Genomic DNA, 19,149 nt, shown 5'->3' on the forward strand with positions numbered 1-19,149 from the left:
GGTAACCCCTGGCGTAAGCAACCCGCAGCGCATATTCTTTAAGGTCGTTTTTCCTATTTTATATGGAAACTTACTGGTCTTAGCAGAGCATGCTTGACGTGCAATACCTCCTGGTTCTATAGGCGTTTGGACACCCATGGTTTAGACCTTAACCTATTACATTTCACTCCTTGTATACTCAGTTACTGCCAAATGTTTGTATTACAAATGTCCAGTCCTGTGGTATAAATTTAATGCTGATGCTATTTTATGTGGATTAGGTTTTGTTTAAGTTACTGCTTTTATAAATCTAGTTATACTCTTCATTCAGCACTTGTTCCACGTGATCATTGTGATGTCATTCATGTCGAAACCTTTTGCCAAAAGTTCTGAAGATACTTGTAAAAGTTCTATCTGCGAGGCACTGGTCTTGCGCATTGCCACCGCTGTCCAAAGATGTACAGATTTTCCATGCTGTATCATGCAGAAAGTCATGGTCAGTCGCGACTTAGGGGAAGCATGTAGTACTTTTACTGTGAGGTTACCTGCAAACAAGAATATATCCTTCAATTGTATCACATTTCATTTAGAAAAAATATCGTTAAATCTCTTGGAACCCTGTTGCAGTATAATGACAAAGTAGCTAGTATTTAATGTTTCTTTTCCTACCTCAATCTATTTTTACTTTTTTATCAGGGTGGGTTGGAGTAATATGGGCATAAAAACAGCCTTTATTAAGTTTAGAGACTCATAGCACAGTCTACTATATACAGTCACGAAGCTTGGGGTGATTTTTTGCAAATCTCGTGATAGTTGCTAGCCGCTTGGAGCGCTGTGAGTACTAGGAACAGCCACAGCCATCGTGATCTAATACAGGCTGTAAGGCAGACCATGTAACTCGCTTAGCCTGATCACGAAGGGCGGCGTTTCAACCATATAAATTAGTTGGAGTACATAAACAGTAACATATGTTTCTCTAAAATGTAGTGTAATTCCATTAATAAAATTTAAAACAATTATTATGAGACACTTCAGACATAATTTACTTGCGAGTTAAGACGTAATATTATTTATGGTGTGAAAATTACGTTGTTCGTATGTGTAATACCTGCCTTTATTTCGATTAAATATTGCGAAATTCTTGTACATTCATTTATGCACGATTCAATAATTTTCAATTGGACTGCACGGATATTTAGATATGTTGAAATTATAGGTTATGTTTACTGTACCAGTTGCCCCTTTCTGTCTAAATTTAGTGATCTCCAATGCCTTGTCATTCATATGAAAATTTAAGGAAGGTAGATGTGCTAAATTGAAATCCCAATATAAATTCTTTTTTATTAAACCTCAAAATAGCTTCCATTCTAAACTTGAAATGTTCACGCGAACAGATTATGTTAACATGTAAAATTCTCTTCACATTAAAATAACACAGTTTTGTAATTATTTCTGCAACATATTATGCAACAAGAAGTAAACGGAACTTATAACACACATTACACTAAATAAAGCTTAGCAATGATAAGCAATGAAGTTATAATATTTCACTGAGCTCCATACACTGAAATAGAAAACCCGAACAAACATTACGGCGTGGTCTAGATCGAAAAAGCATTGACTGTGCCATATTTCGCATTTTTGTGAAAAGTTCATTATCGGTTGTAATAATTGTAAATGGCTAAAATACAATAATTTGAATAATAACATGGGGCAAGGAGACGTTTGTAGTACTATAAATTGTAAGAAAATTAGGTTAGAGTTATCCTTCTTCCGAAAGATCCAGGAAGGTGAGTTTATAGAATATAATATATTTTTTATGAAAATAATATATAAACCTTACGTATTTCATATTTAAATAGTGAAAGGAAGGTGTTAATTTTTTTCAAAAGAACACGATATCGAAATACAATACACTTTATGGTCTGCTAGGGAAAGAGTCTGTAATGAGGCGATAGTAGCGATCCTGGTGGTGAGCAACTATCTATGGATGCATATTTCAACCGTTTACGTTTGCATATTTAGTAAGTATTAAGCTTCGTGACTGTATATACTAGACTGTGCTCATAGCCTGTTACCATAATAACATTATCCAGTCAGTTTTTTTATATGTTAGCACTGTGACCTTTTAGAATGATTTTATTGCATTTCCAAATATATTGGCCTCTTCTTATAATAACAACCTAAGTATACTCAACTTACCCCATGGATGGGGAAATTTGGTTATAATGTGTATCAGTGGTTCCCAAACTTTTTGAAGGTGCGACTTACTTTTGGGTGAGATATTTGTTTGTGATCCCCGCCCCCCCCCCCCCCATTACCATACCAGTAATTAACCCTATTCGAAAAATACTGTGATGCAGGAATTATGCCCTGGGAACCCTTGTGAGCGAATTGTGCTTAATGTGCATTAATAGATGTGTAAATGCAAACCACTTTTCAAATGTAACTACAGCAGGTGATGCTTAGTTTCTTGGAATAAGTCTACCTTAAAAAAATAAATAAAATGAAAATATTGGCAAGTGGCAAAAATGTTTGAAACAAGGGGATCGGACTTTCAGCATCTACTTGCTTAGTTGAGATAAATACTACATCATAAAATGTGTGTATTTAATGATATGTTACAGAATTGGTTGTTTTCGCATTTCATTAATGAAAACTAAAACTTACATTACTCTATTAAATATAGAATATAATCTAAATTTAACAGAAGAAATACTGAAATCAGAAGTAAACACTGAAATACTGAAACAATTGTCTTTAGAGACAATTAATATTAGGTACCCTCCACAAAACTGGCTTCATTTATACACCGACGGATCCTTGGTCTCCAGAGAACAAGGTGCCGGTGCAGGTGTTACGTGCTGTCTCTTCTCACTTTATAGATCTCTTGGATATGGAACAACAAGTTTTGATGGTGAAATCATTGCAATAAGGGAAAGTCTCAGGAATCTTCTATGCCACATCAACAAATTTAGGAATGCAGTTATATTGTCAGACTCCAAAGCAGCTATTCTATCAATCGTCTCTAGACACACACCTTCATCTCAAACAGCAGAAATAACTAAAATGCTCTCTCAATTAATATCACTCAATAAAAGAATTGTATTCCAATGGATACCATCCCATTGTGGAATCCTGGGAAACGAGAATGCGAATGCTTTAGCAAAGAAGGGCAGCACTGCTACTTACAGACCTGTTACTAAATCTACGTATTACTCTGTGAAGAGATTTATTAAATCTACATACTTAGACTTCAACAAACAAAATTTGATAACTCAATCCCAAGGGGAAAAATGGAACTCTCTGCATCAAAATCCACAGTTAATTCCCGATTTACCACGAAAATCATCTGTAGCTGCATTTAGATTGGCAACAGGCCATGATTGTTTGCCCAAACACCTGCATAGAATTGGAATATATCAGTCCCCTAACTGCCCATTGTGCAACTCAGACCAAGAAATGGATTCGGAACACCTCAAAATCTGTGCTTCAGTGGCTGGTCATGATAATATCTTTGAAAAATATTGGAGTGCAAGAGGTCAAATGACTTTATTGTCAAACTCCTGGCATTAGAAAACAACAACAACATTGTGAACATTTACTGGCTCATCACTAGCAGTTGATTGCCAACTGTATCAGTGTGTTATATTAAATTCTTTTACCTCCTAGTGGATCTATAATTTCCCAGTCTCCTAAATGTGTAACTGCAGTAGGAAGTTCCACCAAAGCAGCATATCCAGAATGTGGAGAATTTATGTACCACATCTGTTTGAAAGCTGTTTCATTTATTTTCTTGAAATCTCCTTGTATACAACTTGAGTCATCATCATATTCCTCTGACTTTTCATCCATGAACAACATAACCAGATTCCACTTTCCCATCATCTGAAATCATTAGAATATATTACATAGCACAGGAAGCTGAACAGTTTGTGTTACTTTCATTTTGAAAACCTATATAAAAACATGGCGTGCTGCTTAGCTACTACTTTTTCATTATATGATTTCGTAATTTCCACAGAATACACATTTTCAGCATTCCTGGTATCGAAGTATGATATTTTGAATGCTGTTTCTCTGTATGCAAATAAACAATGACTTGTAATTATTCGACTGATTTTGTCAATATTTATTATTGTAGAGTTTTATTTTATTTACATGAACTGAAATGGAATTAATACTGAAATACCTACATAAGTATCAAAATAACCCATTTCAGTATGTTAACCGGTCTTGAGCAAGTATTCCTATGCCAATATTGAATTACAAATGAAGAGGGAAAATTGGTTATTAATGGAGAAAAATTCGCTCCGGTGCTGGGAATCTTACCCGGGACCCCCATTTCTACATACTGGGTGCTCTAACCACTGAACTACGCCGAGGCTCAATCCACAGCACCAGATCAAATCTTTCTCCTTTGGTACTTTCTCTTAGTGGCCTTACTCCATGTTCGACATATATATTAAGTCATCACACAAGGATCGCATTCATTTGAGAGACTTGATGACTGGGATTCAACAGTATATATCGTCGTCGTTCCTGCAATAACTCCTATATGCAAAATAAATTTTTTAGCAGGAAAAAAAACACATTTATTCATTCTATGGCTGTGGTACATAAGAGATTGTGAATTCTTACATTTTAAAAAGAACTATAATTACATATACAGTAGAATTACTCATATCCGGCAACTGTGGGACAAAGCCAGTGCTGGATAATTGGAAAATACGTTTATAGGTTATGTAAAGACATACTACTGGGTGTTCAGTTCAAAGTGTGTCATGGCTCGCTGTATGCCATCACGTGGCTAGTCGATGAGCCTAGAGAATTCAATCTTCCTACACTTCTGCAGAGATGTATTACTTATCTGCCAGAGAAGTTGTCTAGCAAGTACAGCGTTCCTTCAAAAGAGTACTTACCGATACATACGGTAACGCCGGTAGTGGCAGGAATGTGAACTATTACGAAATATGTACTGAGGTGAGTTATTTCTTACTGTCGGGATATGGGGAGAAGGTTACGACGATTACTTACGTATTTGTTGGCATTAACTTCGATGGTCAACATGGACACGGAGCATTTGATTTGTATTGTGGAATGCTGCCATACACAATCGATGATAACAAATACCTTGCGTACGAATTGGCCGCGCAAAACACAGTTCGAAAGAGGTTATGGTAGCACACAGACTGTACGGACCGCCATCTGTTGCTACGACGTTCAAGTTATACCGTACACGTTCTCAAGTTCAGATTGAACACCATGATTAATAGGCAACATCTCTGACACAAAGGCTGAAACTCACTTCAGATCGCTGACTCATCAACAGTCACGTCATGACACACTTTGAAATGAACACCCAGTATAATGCACAAACATTTTTTTCATGTTAAAATTGATTAATTTTCATATAGATATTTAAATATGTTTTGAAATACGTACAACGTTTATTTTTAATTTTGAATACGGTAATGTACGTTCATCAGTTCATAATTTATTGTAATGCATAATGGCATAAAAAATACTAAGCGTTTTCGTAACCTTATGACAATTTTAAATAGTGGCCATGTGACATGAAGAGCAGTGTAGCCAACGTTGCAACTATGAAGATCAAATAGTGCTCGATGATTTGGACCTCTTTAACTTATCTCAATATCTTCTTGTTTATATATACTATCTATCACTCGAAACTTTTACGCGCTGTAGGAACAGAGAATTTCACACTTTCCTATTTAGACTCGTCCAACATCTCTTCGAAAGGGGCAAGTTCATGTGGTAAATTTAAAGATATCGTCTCTGCACATTGTTTGCAAGGCTCAAGTGAAAGCTTGGCGATGCTACCCGATCTACTCCAGGGACATAACGGGGTTTTTTTTTATCTATGTTTTCACACGTGAACAATGTAAAGAGTAAACAATATGCGGCATGTGTGATCCACAATAACCACTCTCATCTTCGTCCGACTTTTCCTTTTGCATGAATGACAATTTTTTTTTTGGCCTAGCCAAAAGTGCCATTGTTTTGTGGTATTGCCGGTTATTTGGGTGCCGGATATGAGGGATTTGCTGTATCACTATTTAAGTTATTTAATAGAGCAAAAATCTGAAAATCGATAAATATGTACATAGGAAGAATGACGATGTGCACTGTTGGGCGAATAATCTACATAACCATAACATAATTCTGTATCAAAAATTTATCTTTACAAGAGAAAGATCACAGGGACATCCCATGAAGATATGACAAGAAAACTTATGTACACTATAAGTTATTTCAAGTCTATAACCTGCCAGGATGGTGATGTATTTTATTTGAATGTCTGAACTGCAGTATTATTTAGCATTGTACTTTAACATCGGCAAGAAATGACCAACAGATTTCTCCTAGAACCCCTATCAGGGACAGGTTTATTTTACATGTAGTAAATCTGTGATACAGGCTTCTCTGCTTTACATCTCTGTGGAGCATGGCGCTAAGGATTTTTATCACTCTTCAAAATTCATTACTCTTGGTGACGTTTTAACTTGCAAACCTCAGATCCAATAGCCAGCATGTTAGCTGCAAGACCACCAAGAACTAATTAGCATTTATAAGTCATTTCATCCTAGAATGATGCATATGAAAAGTATCACTTTTCGCAAATCGAGCTTTCAGGTATAACGTAAAGTTGATTTGAATAATTTCAAGGGAAAAATTGTTCTGGGGCCGGGTATCGAACTCGGGATCTTTGGTTAAATGTACCAACTGAGCTACCCAGGAACTCTACCAGACACCGATTCAATTTTTCCCTCTATATTATCCACAGACCTCAAAGTAGGCTGACAACCGTCAAGCAACCAACACTGAGTGCACACAAACTCTATGTGACTAGAATTGTGTTAGTATAAGTGACATGTATTATGCAAATCGAGCTTTCAGGTATAACTCCCTGTAAAGTTGATTTGAATAATTTCGAGGGAAAAAATTGTTCCTGGGCCAGGTATCGAAACCGGGACCCTTGGTTAAACGTATCAATACTCTACTAACTGAGCTACTCAGGAACTCTACCAGACACTGATTCAATTTTTCCTTCTATATTATCCACAGACCTCAGAGTGAGCTGACAACCATCAAGCAATCAACATTGAGTGCATGCAAATTCTGTGTGACTTGAATTGTAGCTTTCTGTTGACGTACAGTGACGTGTATTATGCAAATCGAGATTTCAGGTATAACTCCCTGTAAAGTTTATTTGAATAATTTCGAGGGAAAAATTGTTCCTGGGCCGGGTATCGAACCCAGGACCTTTGGTTAAATGTACCACCGCTCTACTAACTGAGCTACCCAGGAACTCTACTAGACACCGATTCAATTTTTCCCTCTATATTATCCACAGACCTCAAAAGTGGGCTGACAACTGTCAAGTACCCAACATTGAGTGCACATAAACTTTGTGTGACTTGAATTGTATCACTTTTGATACAGTAGAGGAGGCAAGACCTGTCCTGTGACCATATCATGTGTCATGGCTATATCACTAGGGACCGGATTTTTATGTAATTATATATTATATTCCTTTCAACATAACCGTATAAAAATAACAAATCTTTGCGAATCTTGTAATTACCATTAATATATTAATAGTTGATACTACATATTTTTACATATTACCCCACATTAAATATTATGACTTGGTATTACATAAATCTACATATTTAAGGGTTTTATTCATTTTTAATTCTCTAAAAGGAAAAAAAAAAAACTTCTGCTGGGGAAGTTTACAATTTGAAATACACAGATTTAAAAAGCCTTTTTACCTAACCAAAAAAGGATCTATTTCGAGACAAAACATAAAGTCCTTAGTTTCAGGAAGGCACTCACCCCATACCACCCACTCTAAATATGAGTGAACAAAAGGCAACCTTTCCCATACAACTATCTTGTATTGTAAAAATTGCTCGGTAAATATAAAGTATAGCGTTGCCTTCATGCGGTGGAGTGGGACGAGGCCGACATGATTTGTCTCGAACTATATTGTTCTGCATACGTCTTAACAAGCCGTTCCCATGCAATTTGCAACCTTACCCACCTTCTTCCTAATCCTTCCAGGGAAAACCTGTGTCATGTCTGACATGAGCCGCAATAAAGTAGCTGACTTTTGAAAAATAAGCTGGAGTAAAGGAACAAACTGGAAAGATGTTGAAAGATTAAAATAAATAGCTTTTCAGGTTATTGCTTGACCTCTTTACTTTAAATTTAGTAAACCTGTATGGAAATGGGATTTTCTGAGCAATTAGGAAGTATGGTTCTCAGCTGGAATAATCCTACCCTGCTGAATGAGACAGGAATGTCACTTTTCAGACAACAGTTTGTAAATGCCTATAGTTTGAGATTTCAGTATGTACTTTGTTTCTTACAGGGAGCAGCTAAAATGCATGTGTCTCACATCTCCTCTTATTTTCTCCTAATCCAGTAAAGCGAAACAGTGCTTGCAGTACTGTTGTGTCATTCATTTCACTCAGTTCTCTAGTTTTAGTACTTACAGTACCTATAAAGTGCAAGTGAGTTTATCTACTGCTTTTAACTAACTAAAATGGCCCCTGTATCTTCAACCCTAATGACAAAAATAAAATCATTGATTGCGATGGAAAAATAGTAATGTGTCAAGTGCTCTATGAAATCACAACGGAGAGTCTTACCTATCCTATACCCGCCAGATATTGATATTAAATATTTTCATGATTTTACATATTTTGGTACATATTCAACTTATTTTTCTTGCATAAATATGTACATATTTCACACCTTGATATTACATAAAAATCTGGTCCTTATATATCACCAACGGGTATGGAAAGGGAAGATATGTTTTAGTCTGAGATGAACTTCCATGTTGGTAGAGTCATGTAATATTAACCATCATGGCTCACTTTCCAGGTCTCAACTCCCCATCTGTAATGAACTCTAGACTGATTTGAATAAATAATACAAGTACATAATTATATGCATACAGATTCATATCGACCACATAGTATCGTTGCTCTAGCCATACAAACTGTAATTGATTGGCCTCAGGGGTAAATAGTGATAACTCTCAAAATTGAGATTGACAGTTTTCTGATTCTTAACAGCCTATAAGCCAGATTATCTTTGATTTGGTTAAATAATTATGTAAATTTGTTAACAATGATTGGATTATGCTGCTTAAAAAATATGACAATCCTCTTGTGTTTACAGTAAAAATTAAAATGTATGCAATTTGTAAATGTGGGTTATCATTATTTACCCCCAAAGTCTTCAATGTACAAATAGCACCATTTTAAGAAGTAGTCATTTCAAAATATATATAGGCAAAGTGCAAATTCATCAGGGGGGACATTACAGTTTAAATTATCGATAAAAATAATGTTCATAATAATTAGCAATGTTGGCCGACTCGTATTCTTGTCGCACTCAGTTTATATTAAAAGAAGAAAGGAGAATCGTTATATATTGCATTAATAACATATGAAATACAGAAACTATACAATAGGCACCTGAAGGAGATAAATGAATATCCCCTTGGAATAAGGGTATATGGTACATTGTTTCCCTATGTACTTAGACCCTTATTCCTGGGGGGTATTCAAATATTGTCCCTGGCAAGGACAAATTAATATCTAGTCAGCAGGAGGTACCAAATTCTCTAGGGGGAGGGGGGACGATCCCTGGCATCATGAATCAGTGGAATGGAGAGAAATTCTCTCTGACACCGGGATTCGAACCCAGGTTTTCAGCTTTATGTACTGATGCTTTATCCACTGAGCCATACCAGATTCAAATTCTAATGCCGGATTGAATCTCTCTTTTTAAGTTCTACCTACTGTGTTCCCCTTTGTTGACCTACCCTTGTGTACCATGTTACAGTATGTGTGACAGTGGCACAATGTCCAACCACAAGTACAGAGGTGCACTCATTACGAGTAACTAAGTGGCCGGGGTCCGACGGAACATGATGCCAACATAATGTGAAACAACTGAGATTACTCTGTCATTTTTCGTTTTAGTATATAATTTATTTCCAAGAAATAGTCTGGCCAGGCATCCTGGGTTGCCAAAAACACAGAATAATAACTATTACAGTAAAATAGATGAGTCAAATTGAAATGTGAACTAGGAGCTTAAATTTAAGAATTAATAAATTTGTACATATATAACAATCACACACTAACGAATAGAAAAAGGGGGGAGGGGATTATGATATTCCATATAAATGATTTTTCAGAATCGCCACAGACCCTTTAATGCTAGAAGTAATTATTTTTGGAATGATGTCATGGATTCCAAATGTTTTGATAGTGTTTACAGTTGATCGTGGGATGGTGCCCCTCGCTCCGATCATTAAACCATGCACTTCCCAGGTGCCTTCCATCTGATATTTTTCTCGAAAATACGGAATAGTAGGCTCATAAATTTGTTGTTTCTCTTTGTTGACCTCGGATGGTTGGGTCTGGCTCATCTCAAAGCTAACAGTTGGGTCCAGTATAAAGCCTTTACTATTAGTCTTGTCTAGAGCCACGATGTCCGCTCTTCTAATTCCACCACCTTCAGACGCAACGCAGTGCACCTCTTCATGGACCTCGAAGGATTTGTTTCTAAGGGCTTGTGCTATTAGCTTTCGGATGTTATGATGGCGTGAATTTCTCAGAAGTTCTCCATGCTGACAGGATCCTAGGACGTGTGCTAAGGTTTCAATCAACTGTAAGTCTGAAGGTGGTTGTGTGCAGTAGTGGTGTTGAATTTTTAATTTGGAGAGGAATTACTTTCAATTGACATACCGGTGCTCTTAATTCTAGATGTGTCATGCTCCTGTTTCGAACATCTATCCAATAAATTGTTCATGAGATAAAACACTCTTGGTATGAACATTACTACTTGGTATGCTTAGAACAAACTAGCCAATTTTTCCAAATTTATAACATTAATATTGTGTAATTTGAACTAGTGAGCATTAAAACCCATTTCTGGCAAGCATGACCTTCTATGAAGACTGCACATTTTAAAGCATCTCTTGAACAACACAATTCAACACATAAACCAGTGGTTGTCAGCACTCACTGAAATGGGTAAGAGGTATATCGGAATATGCACCGTTGTGCAGAAGGGAGAGGGAAAAAGCATACCCGCCAGCAACCACAGATGCACACTAGTGCATCTCTTATCCGCGGGTAAGAGATGCTAGCCTGAGGGTCCACTGTGCTGTTGACCACTGATATAAACAAGCATCATTCACGGCAAAATCAAACATTTACAATAATGATTTTTCCTTATGCAAAAATACGGGAGCTGGGAGACAAAAATTATGGAAAAATATGGGAGATTCCTGCAAATAGAGGAAGGTTGGCAACCCTAGCCAGAAATGGCTGACAATTTTTTCCTGGATCCCTCTATTAAATACAGAGTTCTTTTTACATTCCATAGTCCACTGCTGCAGAGTAATGATTAGCATGACTGACTGTGAAATGAGCGGGCTTGGATTCAAATCCTGTTCTCTGGGATTTTCCCTCAACCCATTAAGAGCAAATGCTGGATAATTTTCGGTGCTGGACCCTGGACTCATTTCGCTGGCATTATCACCAATATTTCACTCAGATGCTAGGTAATCATCGTAATTGATGAAGCAATGTAAAATAAATTAATTAAAAAATTATATGCCATAAATTTACGACAAAGGTTTCCTAACTTTACTTCACTGCTGGAAGAAGACATGCTAAGAATTTTATCATCCTTGACCAGATTGAACTTGCGAATCTAAGACCCAACACTTAGCATGATAACCACGATATCTCATTATTAAAATAATATTGGAAGAAAGAAGACTGATTTCATTCTTAAACCCGGGTATCACACACATTTGTGCGCACGCACACACATAACAAAAGAAAGTTTTTAAATACATTTTTTTCCATTCAATATTGATCACACTTTTGTAATTATGGAACAAACTTTCGTGATTGGAAGCACAATCTGAAACACATAAATAATTGAGCTTTGTATGAACGTACCTTATCGACATGTATGTTGCCCTGAGACTTGAAAGTTGGACAGGGCTTCATTTTGTAGTAAAAATAAGGATGTGAAAACACCACAGTTGAAAAACATAATGTAAGAGGTAACACGAAAAGCTTAAACATGTTGTGATACTAAATCTGAAGCCGACATCAACATGTTTTTATATTTAATTGGATGCAGTAAACTTAATGGAAGTCTCTTTGATAGCCGACTTTTATCTTAAAATTTCCTGGTTGTATATGCTGAATCCTGAAACCTTAAATTCATAAATGTAGAAATTAACTTCATTATCAGTAGGTTGTTGGCCTCTTACGATAGCGTAGTGATTCATGAACTGTGATAAAACCATTTCCTGTGGGAACTTTCGCTATAGCCTACATGTTGCTGTATTTGTATGGCCTTTTGTTCAGATTGAATATTGTTATGCCTGGGCAGTCTAGGATTACTGGTAATTTAGCTTAATGAGTAATAATTTTTTTCCTCAGTAAAGAAAATATAAAAATTGGAAATTTATCTTTTGAAGAGGTGGAGAAGTTCAAATATCTTGGAGCAACAGTAACAAATATAAATGATACTGGGAGGAAATTAAACACAGAATAAATATCGGAAATGCCTGTTATTATTCGTTTGAGAAGCTTTTATCGTCCAGTCTGCTGTCAAAAAATGTGAAAGTTAGAATTTATAAAACAGTTATATTACCGGTTGTTCTTTATGGTTGTGTAACTTGGACTCTCACTTTAAGAGAGGAACATAGGTTAAGGGTGTTTGAAAATAAGGTTCTTAGGAAAATATTTGGGGCTAAGAGGGATGAAGTTACAGGAGAATGGAGAAAGTTATACAACACAGAACTGCACGCATTGTATTCTTCACCTGACATAATTAGGAACATTAAATCCAGATGTTTGAGATGGGCAGGGCATGTAGCACGTATGGGCGAATCCAGAAATGCATATAGAATGTTAGTTGGGAGGCTGGAGGGAAAAAAACCTTTAGGGAGGCCGAGACATAGATGGGAAGATATATTAAAATGGATTTGAGGGAGGTGGGATATGATGATAGAGAATGGATTAATCTTGCTGAGGATAGGGACCGATGGCGGGCTTATGTGAGGGCGGCAATGAACCTCCGGGTTCCTTAAAAGCCAGTAAGTAAGTAGTAAAGAATTTTATTAGTTAATGGAAGTTTTATTTGGTAATTCTGATTTATTATTGATAAAATTTGTGTCAGTACACGTGGTTAGGATTGTTTTTTGAGGTGTTGCCCACAGTACATCACATGAGCTAATATCAATTCAGATACAGTAGTTTACAAAAAAATTATTTTGTAGGCCTATCTGATTTCAAGTATTGGGAAATAAATGGTTTATAAAAATACATTGAATAGTATTAATGTTATGGTAGTGACTGCTTGTACAGTCTGTTCTATGTGAATGAACTCATAATCAGGGGCAGCTTTCGAAGGAGGGCTGCGGAGCTGCAGCACCCCCAGACATTTGTGGCTCTTGTCTCGTTTTATGTTGTGAAATATATTTATTATACTTACTTACTTACTTACTTACAAATGGCTTTTAAGGAACCCGAAGGTTCATTGCCGCCCTCACATAAGCCCGCCATCGGTCCCTATCCTGTGCAAGATTAATCCAGTCTCTATCATCACACCCCACCTCCCTCAAATCCATTTTAATATTATCCTCCCATCTACGTCTCGGCCTCCCTAAAGGTCTTTTTCCCTCCTGTCTCCCAACTAACACTCTATATGCATTTCTGGATTCGCCCATTATTGTAGGGATTCGTAACAATCTGTTTTTTACGGTGATGGGTTGTTAGCCCTTCGCTCAACCCCCAAGCTGGAGGACCACCCCTCATCGGCTGTCCATGACTGCTTATTCAATATATTCACAGCTACCCTCCATATCTGGAGGCCGTCTCTTCTATCCGCAACCTGAGGACGCGCCATGCCGTGGTGATAGGGACCCACCATACATATATTTATTATACAGTCTCTATTTAGCGGCTCGAATTTTTTATAAAATTTCGCTCTCATTGACATGCACGCAATCATTAGTGAAGTCACTTCCTCCCCTGGTGCTGCCAGAGTGAAGCCAGAGACAAGGACTATGGGTGTAGCCACTTCCTCCCCTGGAGTTGCCAGTCTCCTCTCAGATGCTTTACGCGTTAGTTTTACCCCTCCCCCTGCTGCCCCTCGCCATGAATCCAGATTTTCCCAGAGCTGCAAAATTTGCAGCAGCTTGTCAGTAGCGCGCAGTTTTAAATACATTTTCTTTAATGTTGTGAGTATAACAAGTGCAACAATGTTTCATTCTGTACAATATTTACAGTCTATTCAGTTCAGAAATTTAACAATTCAGGAGAAATGTGAAATTAAGTGCCCATCAGTTGAATCTCATAATGGAAAGAGCTGCTAAACAAAATACAAAGGCTCGCATATTTTTTGCTGATTTATCCAGTATCCCTGCTTTCTTCTCTCGATCTCCTCACAGTCTGTATTAGATTAATGTGTTTCAAAGACAATTCCATCAGCTGGGGCAACAAGATGGAGTTTTAAAATAAGAACAGTAAATGTTGTTCATGAGAAGAAGGAGCCATTGCTAGAATGTTTTCAAACCATAATGGAATCTGAAACATCTAACAACATCACAATAAATGAGGCAAGCACGGAACAGTGCACAGTTGAGCAGCGAGATCTGTGAAAATGAAAACCCTAAAAAGCGTCGTAAGGTCGAAGGGATTCAGACAAGGGTTGCGGCAGCCAAGGAAGTGTGTGACCTCATTATCACACAAGCTAACACCCGATTCCAGTTCATAGATCATCTGATATTATCTTTTCTTCTGTGTCAAGAAAAATTTGAATGCTACTAAAGCTCATTTCCTGAAAATGACCTAAATGTATGTGTGAAGCTTTTTCCAATGTTTGATAAAGACAAACTAAAAACGGAACTCACTGTGTTGTATCAGAGACAAGAATTCAGAAATATCAGTGACGCAGTCAAGCTCTTGCAGTTTCTTCTATCTGAGAACTTGCAGGCCTCATTTTCAGAAGTTGTGAAACTACTACGCATAGCTATCACCATACCAATGACAACTTCCGAACCAGAACGTTGCATTTCGTGTTTGAAGAGAGTAAAATCCTATCTTAGAAATACGATGAGAGAAGTGACTGCATTAGCTATGTTTTCCATTGTAAAGATTATGTTAAACAACATACCGGATTTTAATAAGAAAATGATTCAAAAGTTTGCAACCTACAAGACAAGGCGCATGGAACTAATTAAAAAAAAATAAGTTGCTTGGTTTATTTTTGTATGCAGCCCCCTTAATTCAATACCTACAAGCCGCCACTGCTCATAATACAATTTACATTTATAAGATTACTTATGTTTCAAATTGATTAACTCGGGACAAATATTAAATTTGCAGAAAAATATCATTATCAATTAAGTCAAACACAATTTCCTCATGTACTGAATTCAGTCCTCTTTAATATCTGTTCTTTGTTGGATTTTTGTTTCGGCATTCTGATACAACCTCACGTCACTCAAGCAGGTCTACTATTGGGAAGAGTTGGATGTTCACTCTCTCTACTCCTTACAGACAGTAGAGACACCTGGCAATGCAATGCATTTTGTAAACAATAAGTTATATATCTGTGGCCGGGAGGAAAAAGGTCTTAAGTCAATTTTTTGTGAAAATGAGATTTTTATGTATATTCTGAAAGCGGAAACAATTCTCTACAATCTGGTAAAACGGCTAAAGTCAAATAAGACTCCTGACTGGATTTATAGAGCGTTACCAAATGTCCTAAGTACTTTTTGAATCGAGCACACACAGAATAAAGGACTTAAGAATATTTAATACTTTATTCCTTACAAACCATCACATGTTTACTTTCCATGCTTCCCTATTAAAAAGGTCTGACTTGTATTTTAGCCATTTTATCACATACTGATGCCCTTTCCTTTTAAAACTTTAAGCACCGGGGTAAACAGTCCTATAATTGTTTAAAACCCATTTTGCATTCCTAATAATTTACATTTCTCATTTATTTTTACATGAAAAAGGTCTTATGTTTAATAGTCCCTTCTACTCAGTTTGGCTTCTAGTCTTAAAAGGGCTTAATTGCGGCTATTTTTGGAAATAATCAAGAAAATTGTTAAATGAGCAACATTACCTATTTTAGAAGAAATATAAACAAATAATATCCAGGAAAAACTCTTAATTAAAAAAACTCTATAATTGACACCAATTTCAGTATTTCTACTGTTCTCCTGAAAAGTATAAAATTTTTACTTAAGACCTTTTTCCTCCCGGCTACAGATATATAGAAATTATTTACTACCCTGATATCAATACAGTACTTTTCTTCAGCCCTAATAATCATGTATCTAAATATGTTGTTGTTGTTGTTTTCTAATGCCAGGCGTTTGACAATAAAGTCATTTGACCTCTTGCACTCCAATATTTTTCAAAGATATTATCATGGTCAGCCACTGAAGCACAGATTTTGAGGTGTTCCGAATCCATTTCTTGGTTTGAGTTGCACAATGGGCAGTTAGGGGACTGATATATTCCAATTCTATGCAGGTGTTTGGCCAAACAATCATGACCTGTTGCCAATCTAAATGCAGCTACAGATGATTTTCGTGGTAAATTCTGAGAACTGCTAGGCAGCATATTAGTGTTATTATTAGAGAATAAATTAACTTGGACAAGGAGGAGAGATCTTGCAACACATAATTAGGAATGTTTATTGTTGCTGAAGACGATTTCATTACATGCTTTGTTTTTGAAACAACAGATAAGAGCTCGGGTATGAACATTATTTAATTTAAACAAATCTCTCGCCTCTCGCTCATGTTTATCAAGTAAGACAATACGTCTTGTTGTGATTCCCTGTTATCGGGCTTCGTCAATCGATATCCTTCAAGATATACTGAAAGATGGTTGTTTAAAAAACGATTTGGCTTTCCTATTAGCAATCTAAGCTTTTTGTGTGACACCATAAAAAAACTCGAAACATCCAAAAACCTGTTGTCTGAAACAGGGAGGTGTGTGCTGTGAAAATTAAACTAGACTCGCTACCAGGTTCAGAAGTACAAGTACTAAGGGACAAATTCCAGAATGTGTTTGGGAAAAACAGTGGATATGAAAAAATGTGTAAAGTTGCTCAAGTATTGGAGGGTGTGCCTGTAGGTGAAATTGACGGTGTTTGTGTTTGTGACATTCCTCTCTTTAAATATGCATGTCTGTCTTCCTGTGATGTGGAAAGATCGTTTTCACAGTATAAGTCGTTGTTCAGAGATAATTGGCATGCATTTGTGATGGAGAATTTGGAGATGACCTTTGTTGTTCACTGCAATTCTCGGCCAACTACTAGCACTCAAGTGTGGTTGGTGAGTACCTAGTAACGTTTTTTTTTTTCCAAGCTAAGTAAGGTATTTTTGTCATATTTAAAAAAAAAATATATATATATTTTCTTATTTTTAGCAAATATTTTCGTACTTTTTACTACATAAAAATAAATATATTTAAAATTTTTAGCACATAAAAATCCGCTCCCTAATGATAAGAAAAATAAGAGAACCTAAGTCTATTAGAAGAGGATACTACTCTGTTCCTGAGTTGAACAATTTTGTTGCTATGATGTGCATTGCTAAAGTGAGAAGGACAATAATTATGTTGTAATTATGCAGTAATTGTTGCAAAGTAATAGCGTTTATATGTTAATTTTGTCATTAATTTATTAAAATGATTTAAAATGTCATTATTCTAGGCTTTGCTTTTTGAAAGGAACTAGAAAACCTTTTCCTCACGGTAACATTGTCTCATTAATAGAAAAAGATATTATCTCATCCTTAAAAAATATACCTGGAACAAAGTAACCCCAAGCGGGGGCAACTTTGGCCCAGTTTTGCAAAACTTACAAAATTGGCACTCTTGGAGAAGCAGAAAACTTGTGTTTGCAGTGGTACAATCTTAGGAACCCCATAAGTAGTAATAGGAGACTTTAGTAGTAGTAGATTCTTTTACTCCTTGGTGGAGCATAGGGCATCAATGAGAGCTCTCCATCTGACTCGATAGACTGCCTTAGCTTTAGTCTCATTCCATGTTTTTTCCATACTGTCCACCTCTTTGTTTGCAGATCTCGACAACCCTGTTGGGCATCTCACCTTCTGAACACCCTGGGGATTCCGCTCCAAAGCCTGTCTTTAAATTGCATCAGTCAACTTTCTTAAAGAATGCCAATTCACTTCCATTTATGCCTTTTAATTTGAATTTCGGTGGGTTCTTCATTGGCTAGTTTCCATAAATTTTCATTGTTTATTATTACTGACCAGTAAATATTTAAAATTCTTCTCAGACATTTGTTTATAAAGGTTTGTAATTTTGTATTAAGAATATTACTAGTTAACCAAGTTTCAGACACATAGAAGAGTACAGCTTTTACATTGCTTCTGAAAAGGAGCGTTTTTTGCAAAAGTCGATAGATGCAGAAATTTTCGAAAGTGAATTACGTATGGATATCGTATGTTTTCTACCTCCGGAATCGATCTATGCAATCAGATTTACCAAAACTTGATTCATACCGTATGTAGAGACTACCAAACCTTCCAGGTTTTTTCAAAACTCGATAGATCCTGTCACTTAGTGTAATTTCTGTAAAATCTTGATTTCTGCATCTATCGACTTTTGCAAAAACGCTCCTCAATAATGTTTAATTTTGTCCTTCTAGAGGTGTGCTTATTTTTCCAAATAGGATAAAGTGGAACTCCATAAAACACCAGAAAATTATTGACTTCATAGAACTGAAAATTTAAACTTTTAGAATTGTTCCCCCCCCCCCCCCAAAAAAAAGTCGGCGAAAGTAACCCCAGTTTACTGTATGTAATATAATATCCTTGAATACGGTATTTTAAAATCGTAGACCCATTTTTTTTTCGTCATGAAGTATTTACGGTAAAATTTCTGATCATACAAAGTGTTTTTAAATATGTTGTTGACCCTTACCTTGAAAATGTATAGAATCCGACACTGGGGAAAGGAACAAGATGAAAACTTTTAAAACATTTACGTAATTGAGAATCGTATTATTAAGTGAAAGAATTGTCAGAATGATACA

General features: G+C 36.3%; 1 protein-coding gene across 1 annotated transcript; it reads right to left on the minus strand.

Annotated features, from left to right (window-relative positions):
• Positions 1-80: 80 nt before the first annotated feature.
• Positions 81-12,357, minus strand: LOC138695931 (uncharacterized). The gene is made up of 3 exons (XM_069820321.1): positions 12,006-12,357; positions 3,645-3,867; positions 81-524 (listed from the first exon to the last, which is right to left on the minus strand). The coding sequence occupies exons 1-3, from the start codon at positions 12,132-12,134 to the stop codon at positions 307-309; spliced, it is 570 nt and encodes a 189-aa protein (XP_069676422.1). The 5' UTR covers positions 12,135-12,357; the 3' UTR covers positions 81-306.
• Positions 12,358-19,149: the final 6,792 nt, after the last annotated feature.

The sequence above is a fragment of the Periplaneta americana genome, chromosome 3, assembly GCF_040183065.1.
Source record: "Periplaneta americana isolate PAMFEO1 chromosome 3, P.americana_PAMFEO1_priV1, whole genome shotgun sequence".
NCBI lineage: Eukaryota > Metazoa > Arthropoda > Insecta > Blattodea > Blattidae > Periplaneta > Periplaneta americana.

Excerpts from the sequence above, each read along its gene's own strand:
- LOC138695931 (XM_069820321.1), bottom strand. The coding sequence starts at position 12,134 with ATGTTTAAGCTTTTCGTGTTACCTCTTACATTATGTTTTTCAACTGTG. Across the intron at positions 3,868-12,005 it reads GCAACATACATGTCGATAAG|ATGATGGGAAAGTGGAATCT; the intron begins GTACGTTCATAC and ends TAATGATTTCAG. Across the intron at positions 525-3,644 it reads AATTATAGATCCACTAGGAG|GTAACCTCACAGTAAAAGTA; the intron begins GTAAAAGAATTT and ends TCTTGTTTGCAG.